Raw genomic sequence first — 12347 nt, 5'->3', positions numbered from 1 at the left:
CGAAATTTTGAAGTACTGAAGATATATCTTTACTTTCGTTCATCGAATTTTGTATAATGTACCAAAGTAAGTTGGATATATTTTTATCTTTGTATGCCGATCAACATGTTTTGGAGGAGGACTTGGCATTTATACATGTTATCTGCAAATTACTAAAAAGAGGATATTTTTTGGATCGTTATTTCCTTTCATACAGGAAATTAGTGCTGGCTCAAAACTGCAAAATGGATTCTAATGATTATTAGATCTGTATAGCTGCTTTTACTAAAAAAAATATAATTGATTCAGTAGGTTGATCTGGTACTCTCTGCTAGAAAAACGATTTATCTTTCAATTTTAAAATATATAGTCTTTAATTGTCATGCATTTTTTTCCAATTTGTTTTATTTCACTTCCAACAAAACAAAGTAAAGTGGTGGTATATAATTAGAATAAAAATTGCAAATTAAACTTATACAAACAATACAAATTGAGGTAGGTAGAATACATTATTTTTTCCAGAAGTATTACATATCAGCAAATTATCATAAGCATTATAAAGATCTGAGAAAATGGCTAAGAGCAGGACTTCAACGCTGAAAAAATCAAGAAAATATTAAGTTCAGTATGCATGAATTAAATGGTGTGATTATTCATGATTAAGGAAATTATGACCTGTATGATTTAAGAAAATGATTTTAAATTTTTACTTTTAAAGAACTGATGGATGGATGGGCTATTTATGATCTCTTCACAGAGGGAGTTCCAGAATCTCGGGCCATCATGTTTTTTTTTAAAGCTAACAATCATGACAATGTTCTAAAAAAAGGTAGATGAAAGTCGTTGGACTGTCTCGTAGGATAATGATGAAATGAACGATTTTAAGGGAACATTGAATCAAATATGTTAGGAAGTGAATTGTTGTTGTATTTATACATAAATTTACCTTATAGTGAAACAGATATAGATCGTCTAATTGCAGCTTAGCAGCTTATTGTCCGCAAACAATGGGTCTGTGTGTGAACGAAATGAAGAATTATTAGTAATACGGAGAGACTTCTTTTGCAATAAAAGTAATCATTTTAATAAAACTTGGTGGATGTTGCCCAAACAAGAATGCCGTAATACAAATATGGTAAAATAAAAGAAGAATAAAGCATTAATAGGGTTTGTGATGGAAAATGAAATTCCAGTTTTATTCATTATGCCAATATTGCGTGAGATAGCTTTACTATTTTTTCGACACGATATTTCCACGAAAGTTTGTTATCGAGAGTTATGCGTAGGAATTTTATAAACGAAACAAGTTCTAAAGGGGTATCATCCAACTCCATGTTTGCGGCCGGGTGTGTCTATAGTGTTACTAAATAGCATATATTTCGGTTTTTTCAGATTTAGGGATAGTTTATTAGTTCTTATTCACTGAGTAACATTTTCTAGCTCAGAATTGACTGTATTTACTAGAGTAGAATCGTCGGCAAATATAAATGAAAGAATATCGGATAATTTACAAAAATCATTGATGTAAATAATAAACAACAAAAGACCTGACGGGCTACCCTGCGGGACTCCGCAATTTATATTTCACATATTTGATGTGTAGTCATTCAATATTACGTACTAACGTCTACTGGATAAGTAACTCCTGAACCACTACAATGCCTTCCCACGCATCCCATAATGAGCGAGTTTACGTAATAATATATTGTGATTGATTGTGTCGAAGGCCTTGGAGAAGTCTAAAAAGATCCCAAACATATGTGCAGAGTTTTCGAGAGCATGCGTCACTTTGTAAATAAAATTCAATAAGGCATGTTCATGTTAAGGCAATTAAGGAATGATTTAAAGGGTCTACGCCCCCTTTCCTGTGTATAAATAGCAATCATTATACTGGCGAACACAATAGATGCATGGCGACGTGAAGCTTATGAGTGGTATTCCGTTGCTAAGGACTCTTCATCATTCAATATGAAATACGGGATGGGCAAAATTAATTCTTAGATATTGTGCGTGCAATTGATATATACACCAGCGCATCGCTCGCACATGGTATTGACAAAAAACGTTAAATAACTGTGTATCATTTCGATGCGGTATACCAACTCCTACGGTTTAACAGGAAAAAACACTTTGATTTGATATGAATTTCATTTCATGCACTCGTTACAATGGATATTTAATTGATGCCGCTGTGGTGAACGTGACAAGTGCCTTGTCAGTTAGGTTTCAGATTTCATTTTTGTTGGAATATATTCATCAAACTAACTGAGGACTTTTAATTTTATTCAAGGATTTAATGAGATAACGTATCCAGACATTAAGATTTATTAAGATCATGAATTCTATCGTCCAATCGTAAGTACGAACATTCTAATATTATTTTTAAATAACATAAACTCCTCAAAATATGTTTGGAAATCTGACTTTGATCGATAATCCTTCCTCGATCGGTTTGAGTAAATATTAATGTGTGATTGATACCAATGAATAGACCATTTGTCTTTAAAATCATACCCTACATGATGTGATTTTGGTTCACATGGACTTGCAGTGCCTTGAAATGTAGGGCCAGGTCAAAATTGAAAAGTTGCAAAATGACACAATATTGAAAGTCACTGGTCTTTTTTCCGTGGTGATGAATGAGTTTCTCAGCGGTTTCTTTTGTTTTCAAGCACCTTTACATCAACATTAACATGGAATCAAACACACCTCTGCACAAGCAAACATATAAACAAACAAACATGCATGGGTATTTCAAACCATGTTATCTCACAGAACAACCACTACATAAACCCCATCAAAACATCAGAAATGAAGAAGCAGGGGCTTGATTTGAATGTATTTTCATCTCTATTGACACAGACAAAGAATCATATTCTTTATTGACCCTTCATGACTATTTCTGCTCGTTTTGCAGCTTTTTCAATTCAGACCTCATCCAACATTTTTTAATACTGCTCTTTTCGAGATGGCATGATCATTACAAGCATGGTATAAATTTAAAGAGAATTTATTGATCTTTTGAATGATATCAAATATGCATAGTGTAACATTGGGAGTTTGAAGAAATTACGGGCCAAATTCAGATTTACAAAACTTTTTTGAGGGGTTTAGTTTTAATACAATACAAAGAGTAATCTAATAATCGATTCAAAATACAGATCACATGAACGCAGGCAAATGTATAACAAAACACGAATGGTATTCATTTGACAAAAATAAATCTCTCTATTCATTCAAAGTTGACACAAATGCAGTCAAAGTTACTACGGGGATTCTGATAATAGTTTAACAATATATAGCATCAGCAATTGTGTAGGGCATATTCTACCCAAAATGATACGATGACAATTCAAATTAATTTAGTTGTTGTTTTGATATTACTTTAAAATCTATTTTTACCACATTAATCACTTCTAATAGGTCTACTCAGTAGACTTGTCTATAATTCGAAAATTGTGACTATATTAAGAGCATTTGCCTATTTGACTTACTGGTAATTATCTTCAGAGTTTGATGAATTATTTTGAATTAAACAATTACATTATTTACGACTTTGATTATAGAGACAAAGATCTTATGAGGATAGGTATCGATCTGTTAAGTATTATGACAAAAATCTTTTGAACGCAGCTATTAAAAAAGAAAATGAATGAATAAATTGTATTATTGCCTCAGTCCAGTATGTTCCATTTACATTTTGGTGCTAATTTTGGTCTGATAAAATGACTGAAGTTTAAAAAAAGAGAAAAGAAAGACCGTGAAAGACGAATATTGTTTAAGGAGCAAATTAAACTAGAAAAAAAATAATCACAACAGCAAAAAGGTTAATATTCTGATGTTATCAATTTCAGTAATTTTAAAGTAAAATAGAAGGATTCATTAGAATAATGTTTGGTCCTTCAGGGCTGGGTATGGATTGAAGAATTAGTATAATAAAAAAAATATGTAAATAATTTCTTCTTAAGTACCAAACATACTTAGCAATTTAGCGTTGATGACATGGGTGATGCCAAATGGCAGAGGCAGGGGCGACTGTTCTTCCGTATAAGATTTTTAAATCAATGAAATAAAACGAGAATAAAAAAGCGAGGAGGAAAAAAGAGTTAGAAAAGGAAGAAAGAAGGGAGAAGAATAATCAAAATAGGTCTTGTAACTCTACAGTGCGTATCAAAAAAAAGTTTACATTTTGAAAAAGCCCTGGGAATTAAAAATATACAACATGTGGGTAATTTTTTCACATATAATGTTAGGTTTGGGTCTCATCTATCCAATGAAAGTAAAAGTTTTGACAGAATGTTACAATTGAGTGAGCACTGTCCATTTTTGTAAAGCTCGCAGAAATCTGTTTGCGCAGAAATGCTCGTTTTCACGCTGTGTCAAGGGGAAAGGGCGAAATCAAATTTACCCTGCGAAACATTTCTCATACATTTCCCTTGCACTTTTAGTCAATTGAAATACAACAGATACACGTAAGCATTTTGGAACGATTTTGCCACCCAAATTGAAATGTCAACACTTAGTAAGCACAACCTTTACCCTTTTTGTGCCAGATGGATCTGAGGACATAAATGAATCTGAACAAAAGTTTATATCAGACATCTCCAGCATTTTCACTAAGTTTTTATCATTTAAAGTGGGTTTATATTTCATTTTTCATTTAATACTTGTTTCTCCACACCTTTTCCAAGCTTGACAATGATTAACAAAATGAAAATCAAGCCTAAGCCATTTCATGTAAATCACAGCTCAGTGTAAAGCAAATATCGCCACGATGGCCTTGGTGTGTGGGGGAGTGGGGTGGGGCGCAATGCACTCTTCGAAGTGTTTTGGACAAGGAAACAAGTTAAAAAGGTAAAAGATATCCTCAAACCAATTTTACTAGCTAAATTCAACGTTTTGTTTATGATTAAGGTCTACTTTTATTCCCATAACTATTTCAAAGTTCTGCGCAAATCATTTTTCACTAACTTTTTAAAAGTAAGTGGTGCTTACTCAAGCGGAAATATTTTTCGACAGTTATATTGTCATTTGCTTAAATAGATCTGTACCAATGTTAAAATTTGGAAAATCTTCAGGATATTACAAATGTATAAATTTACAGGATTTTTTCTAAGTGTAAACTTTTTTTTGATACGCACTGTGTAATTCAATTTAGAAAATAATGACGGCATATTTAGGCCGTCTTCCATCCTAATGAAAATATCCCTATGTATACCGTAACTGCTTGATGGTACATTACGTCTCATTTTCCTTTTTCTTTTTACAGTGAGAGACAAATTAAGTGGTTGTGTATAGTTTTTGTTACTGTTTTCCTGCAAAAATTGAAAAATATAAATATTCCTACCCCCTAGTATTAGCATCGCGAAGATCTCTATTGGGAGTTTTAGTGTCTTTATTTTGTACATCTTCTCCATTGTAGACTATATATGATAATGTACGCGGAAAACAACAAGTTTTAAACATACTATAATGCGTTAGTTATTTTATTCATTGTATATCTTCGTATCAATGTTACAATGTACTTTTCGATTACACCCTGTACTAACACACCTTATTAGTAATTGAACAGAAATCCCTGCTAGTTTTTGTCTCACCTGCATAGCAGAGTGAGACTATAGGCGCCGCTTTTCCGACGGCGGCGGCGGCGGCGTCAACACCAAATCTTAACCGAAGGTTAAGTTTTTGAAATGACAGCATAACTTGGAAAGTATATCGACCTAGTTCATGAAACTTGGCCAAAAGGTTAATCAAGTATTACACAACATCCTGCCTGAGTTTCATGTCACATGATCAAGATCAAAGGTCATTTAGGGTCAATGAACTTAGACCATGTTGGGGGAATCAACATCAAAATCTTAACCTAAGGTTAAGTTTTTGAAATGTCATCATAACTTAGAAAGTGTATGGATCTAGTTCATGAAACTTGGACATAAGGTTAATCAAGTATCATTGAACATCCTGCATGAGTTTCACGTCACATGACCATGGTCAAAGGTCAATGAATTTTGGCCATAATGGGGGTATCTGTTGAATTACCATCATAACTTTGAAAGTTTATGGATCTGACTCATGCAACTTGGACATAAAAGTAATCAAGTATCACTGAACATCCTGTGAGAGTTTCAGGTCACATGATCAAGATCAAAGGTAATGTAAGGTCAATGAACTTTGGCCATGTTTTTTTGTTGTTGTTGAATTACCATCATATCTCTGTAAGTGTATTGGTCTAGATCATAAAACATGGACATAAGAGTAACCAAGTATCACTGAACATCTTGTGCGAGTTTCAGGTCACATGACCAAGGTCAAAGGTCAATGGATATTGGCCATGTTGGGGGTATTTGTTGAATTACCATCATAACTCTGTAAGTATATTGGTCTAGTTCATAAAACCTAAACATAAGAGTCGTCAAGTATCACTGAACATCTCATGCGAGTTTCAGGTCACATGACCAAAGTCAAAGGTCATTTAAGGTCATTGAACTTTTGCCATTTTAGAGGTAATTATTAGATTGCTGTCATAACTTTCAAAGTTTATAGATATAGTGTATAAAATGTGGATATAGGGGTAATCAACTATCACCGACAAGTTTTAGGTCACATTGTCAAGGTCAAATGTCAATGAACGTAGTATTGTATCATATGAATGGTGTTTTTTGTGAATAATTGTTAAAAGGTTGTTTTTCAAAGTCAGCACTGCTGCTATATTGAATCACGTGATGCAGGTGAGACCGCCAGAGGCATTCCACTTGTTTCTCTTTTGATCTCACTTTGCTCCTGCAATTTCTTTCACAGTTTGTAAATCTTGCCTTATACCAAATCTCAAAATTATTCAGATTGAAAACTAAATTTATCAATTTTGTTTTTGTTTGTTTCATTTGTTTTCAATACAGTTCACAAGATTTTGCCGATCAAGGAACATCTGGCGAGAATTTATTCCAGGAACGTTGCAGACATAGATGACCAACTGCGACATACATCAGCGTAATAATAGACCATGGCGGACAAACCGCTAAACGCGAAAGAACGTGAACTGGTGCGCGCCGTCGGGAACGAAGACGTTGACGCCGTTCGTCGGCTCATCGAAGATGGCGTCAACGTCAACATCCAGGATTCTTTACAACGGACACCGATCATCCGAGCGTGTTTCAGTAGCGACAGGTCAAGCCGGGAGGAGATAGGCAAGATCCTCCTGGACAATGGAGCCGATGTTAACTTGACGGACCGACACGGCAGAACAGCTTTGATGACTGCTTGCATGGAAGATGAAAAAGAGGATATGGTCGATCTTATCCTCTCAGCGAACAAGGTAGATGCTAACCGTATGGATGAAAATGGCAACACCGCCCTCATGCATGCCGTCATGATCGAAAATGTTGAGGCTGTTCGAGTGTTTTTCACTCCAGAAAACAAGAATAAGGTCAACACTGATATGAAAAACTTCGAGGATAAGACCCCACTCCTCGTGGCCGCTAAGCAGCAGAGTACCGAAATTTGTGAGATTCTCGTACGCGAAGGCAATGCCCGTCATGATTCTATACCAAGCTTTTTCAAGCAACATCTACCGGAGGAGTGCCAGGACGAAGACACAAAGAAACCTCAAGATAAATGGGAAGATCTATTCAAGGGTTACCGCGACAATTCAATGGAGCCAAACATCATGCAGAGGTCGTCTGGTAATTGGAAGGAAAAGTCGAAAAAGAAACCGAAGGGACCAAAAAAGAAAGAAGAAAAGCCACCTGAAGAAGAGATCGAGGAGAAACCTGATGATGAAAAAGTCGATGAGTCACCTGTAAAGAACAATGATGAAATTAAAGATTCAGTGGAGAAGAAGGAAGAATCCCTGAATCATTCTGATGCCTCGGAATCACAGCCTAAAAAGGAAACCTCTATGGACAATCAACTTTTCCTGAAGATGGACCCTGAACGGAAAGAACGAAGTAACTCCCGCCGTGGGTCTGGCGGAGAGGAGATTGCTCAAGAAGCAAAGAAAGAACAAAAAGCCATCGCATCAACAGTGGTAGCTAGAACTGCCACATCAGCAAAGACATCACGTCGCGAAGCCACAGATTCCCCTTCTCGAAAGAAGAATGAGGTGGTCGACGTGAAGTCTGCGAAAAAGATAGACTCTTCGTCTAAAGTAGAAAAGAAATCAATCGAGAAGAATGAATCAGCCAAAATATCAAATAAAGAGCATTCTCAATCAAAGACAGAAGAAGATATAACAAAAAATACAACGGCAATAAAACAAGAGGAAGTACATAATAGGTCAGAGATCAAAGAAAATGAAGTTTACGAAGTATCAACTACTGAAAATGTAAACTCCCAAACAGATGCAAAGGAGCAAGGTAAAAACATTGCTACAGTAATCAAAGCGGAGAAAAAATTCAAAAAGAAGAAAGAAACGAAAAGTGGTGTAGAAGAAATATCGAATAAGAAAACAGAAGAAAAGAAATCCAATGTAGAAGTCATATCAACAACCGAAAATGTCGTTACTGAAAGTAAAAATGAAGAGCAAAAGAAAAATATAGCCACTGTTATCAAAGCGGATAAAAAGTTTAAGAAAGGGAAAAAGATGAAAGAAGAGACAACCGATTCAAATACCACAACCTCGATTGTCAAAGAAGAGAGTAAGAAAAAAACGTCTCCGAAGAAAGTTGTTGAGAAAACTGAGAAATATGAACAGCGAGAAGTGATTGGGCCTGCAATACTTACATCTACCGTAACCCAGGTTCATCAAGAACAGGCCAGTGTTACCAACCAAAAAGTCGTTCATACAGAAGAACGCAAGCTTATCACAGAACAGAGGAAAGAACTTGGACCAGAACCTGAGGAAGCATCTGCTGAAGGGAAAAGGTCATCAAAGAAAGAAGAGCATGATAACATTAGAGCAGTTGAAACTATAAAACAGCAGAAAACAGAGAAAGTCGTCAAAGAGGAAGTTCACAAGCAGGTCATTGAAAAAGAATCCGTTCCTGCAAGGGTCCAAGAAACAAAAGTACTTACGGATTCTCCGAGGCACAAAGACGTGAAGCATACAATGGCATCATCGGAGAGAGTACTCGAGTCTCGCCAGTCGAAGAATCTACACGACACTACCAAATCAACGGTTTCCCTACAGAGTAACGCGTCCTCCACGAAAAAGAAGACGAGTCCTACATCATCCATGGTGGATGTATCACGACCACCAACGGTAAAAAGCACAAGGTCAACGCAGTCCTTCTCGAGCAGAGCAACAAGTGAGGGTGATAACGTGTCAATAGCAACCACGGAATCATCCGTCAGGAGAGGGGTGTGGATCCGTCCTCCTCCAGACATGATCAAACTTCAAGAAGAGGCCGACGAAGTCTCTTTAAGATCTGGAAAGAAAAAGAAAAAGAAACTGAAAATCAAGAAGGAAGACCGCCCGGTCTACGAGACAAAGTCGGGTCGGATTATCCGTCCAAATATCTGTGGAGATCCGCATTACACGAATATCCAAGCGGCAAGGTTGAAGGTTGTAGCTGAAGAGGAGCCGAAGTATCACAAAGAAGCAGGTGGCGGCAGGCTTGCTGGTCCATCATACGAGGATGTTCCTCGGAAAACCAAGCGTAAGCCAGACTCCAAATCTGGAACACCGAACAAGAGCTAATTCATCAGCAACCATTTATACCGGTAATCTTATCATTCACTTGAAAAAAAAATGATTCTACTCTAAGCGTCGTAAAATAAACCATGACATAGACATGATAGAGCTCTTTCCCAAGTGGTTCATTAATGTGTAATGTATTTTACCAGACATTGAGGCTCAGTGGTAAAGCGGTCGCCTAAACAACGGGAGGTTGTGGGTTCGATTCCCGGTCGAGTCGTGCCGAACACTTCTCTGTAGTGAAGGAGTTTATTACTTGGATAAGGGAAATGATAAACTATTATCTTACCTAGACCCATGTTTTCATAACTAAATTGGATACTCAAGATATCATTGAACAATATTCTTACTCGTTGAATTCTTTTTTGTTGTATAATGCATGATTTTGCGAGTTTATGAAAAATTAGGTGACTTTTTATTTACAACACCAGTCCATTTCTAATAATCGAACATTTATAAAAATCATTTAGCATCAGCTGGCTGCATTAAAAAAAAAAGTTAAGGCTAATTATGAACTCACCACCCAGCACGTGCACATACACATTTAGGCCTACGACATTATTTCCATAATCTATCTCGTTATTGATTGATTAATTAATTGAATAAATATTTGATTAATTAACCAATCAATCAATATCCTGCTTCCAAAGGGCTTTTGTAGATTTATGTGAGTGAAACACTATAATCAAAATCAATAAAAACTCGAGTCATGTGAGAGATCACAGAGAAGCATAAAATGCAAATCCTTTGAAGAAGTTCTAGTGAAAGACCACGTCGTGCATAGCGAGATATAATTAGTCAAAAAGCCATTGTATATCATGCATTGAACAGCTTGCGCATCACCCATGTTGAATCAAAGGCGGCGCCACAGGGTGGGGGCAGGGAGTGATTGCCCCCATATTTTATTCAAGTAACTAGAGATGAGAAAGAATGGGAAATTAGGGAAGGAAGGAATAAGAGAAGATCATAAAACAGAGTGTTTTGGGTTGTTTAGATCCACACTACTCCTTTTTATTTAATGACGTCCCGTTCAGGTTATCTTGCCCACCCCCGGCCCACCCCCGGCCCCCTCCCGGTCCCATATGAAAAATCCTTGCGCCGCCAATGTGCCAGTCTGTTCGCCCTAATTTACTGATTCCAATCAACTTCAAGCGAGTTTGAACCAATGTAAGAACCAAGACGCATGGCGAAAGGTCCTTCTCATACAGTGCCCCAGTCCCCAACCCTTTGGAATTCCCTCCCCAGTACTCTCCGATCACAAAATAATCCTGGACTTAAAACATTTCTCTTTAATGAAGCATTCAAATCGACCTTTCCCTATACTTATGCCATATGTAACTGATTAATGTTGATGTTGTTTAAGTGTTATTCTAAGTAATTCCTTATGTTGTATAATTTTTATTTCTGTAAAGTGAATTGATAGTCCTTTCAGGTCTGAAATGCGCTATATAAGAAGTGCATTATTATTATTATCATGTATGATATGCCTAGATATCGTGTATTGTGTATTATCATTAAATAAATTAAAATCAATGAAATAATAGCAGGTGTGAAAAATTGATAAAACATGAAAAATATTCAGAAATCAGAATTGAAATTTGTAATAAAACAGAGAAAAACACAAAAATATTGCTGAAGTGAATAAATCTAAATTATTTGCGATCGTGGTAATTGTAATGAAGGGAATGGATTCCTAGCATACCTTAATTCATTCTCTTTTTAGAAACTCACCAAATGAAATTAACACGTAGCATGGCCGTGTGTAATGCTCACATGATTTGATTAAACGGTTAAATTACTAAAATGAGAAACCACCAGACTAAAGAATTAATCGGCATTCATTGTGATCTTGAACGACAGACTGAACGTTGCCATGGCGACTAACAAAGCGCTCATCTAAGCTAGTCAAACTCTGCATTGCCATACCTTATTGGAGATACCTGCATACAAAGTAATGATGCTGAATATTTTAAGAATATTCATTTTGCAGTGAAAAGTGATTACTATAGTATAAATGAGAACGACGATTAAATTTTGAAAAATACATATTTGTGTTTGATTATAGGGTATATCTTGGCCATGTCATATTTAAGTAGCATTTGTATTGGATGGCAAAATTTGAATTACAAAAATGATGGTCTACATGTATATTGTCACAAGCGGTATAGATATTTAAAAAAAAATGCTTGTTTGATTTTCACCTTTAATTCAATTTTTTTTTTTTCACATCCGATAAGCCTATTGATGGTATTTTTTTAGTGCTGGACTTTTAATTTTTAGTTCAAATCAATAGTAGGGGCTGATAGAAAAACAATTATTTTGTTCAGTAATGATACAACCGTGAATATTTGGTTAGTTATTTTTCAGAAATTGTTTTAAATAGAAATTCATTAATTCTCAATTTAATCATTTCAAACCAGTGGCGTACCTAGGATTTTCCACAGGGGGGGCAAATTCGGCCGCCAAAAAATTTGACAAGCAAAAAAAAAAAAAAAAAAAAAAAAAAAAAAAAAAAAAAAAAAGTCTTCAATAAAAAAATTTAGGTTCTCGTACCAGAAAATAATTTGACAAGCAAAAAAAAAAAAAAGAAAAAAAAAAAGAGGTCTTCAAGTTCGTCAGGGGGGGGGGGGCAGAGTGCCCCCTCTGCCCCCCCCCCCGTAGGTACGCTAGTGTTTCAAACGTTGTTGTCAATTATACTATTCTTGAAGTTATCTTTCTATGCACATAAGTAGTTTAT

At 35.8% G+C, this 12347-nt stretch overlaps 1 protein-coding gene across 1 annotated transcript; it reads left to right on the top strand.

The window, feature by feature from the left end:
• The first annotated feature begins 1978 nt into the window (after positions 1–1978).
• Positions 1979–12084, top strand: LOC129279015 (microtubule-associated protein 1B-like). The gene is made up of 2 exons (XM_064111631.1): positions 1979–2334; positions 6876–12084. Exon 2 carries the CDS (start codon positions 6980–6982, stop codon positions 9611–9613), a length of 2634 nt encoding a protein of 877 aa, XP_063967701.1. The 5' UTR covers positions 1979–2334; positions 6876–6979; the 3' UTR covers positions 9614–12084.
• Positions 12085–12347: the final 263 nt, after the last annotated feature.

The sequence above is a fragment of the Lytechinus pictus genome, chromosome 16, assembly GCF_037042905.1.
Source record: "Lytechinus pictus isolate F3 Inbred chromosome 16, Lp3.0, whole genome shotgun sequence".
NCBI classification, from domain to species: domain Eukaryota; kingdom Metazoa; phylum Echinodermata; class Echinoidea; order Temnopleuroida; family Toxopneustidae; genus Lytechinus; species Lytechinus pictus.
The sequence above is the reverse complement of the archived record's forward strand: the minus strand, read 5'-3'. Positions and strand labels throughout refer to the sequence as shown.

What these genes read in the sequence shown, in the direction of transcription:
- LOC129279015 (XM_064111631.1), top strand. Translation starts at nt 6,980, where the DNA reads ATGGCGGACAAACCGCTAAACGCGAAAGAACGTGAACTGGTGCGCGCC.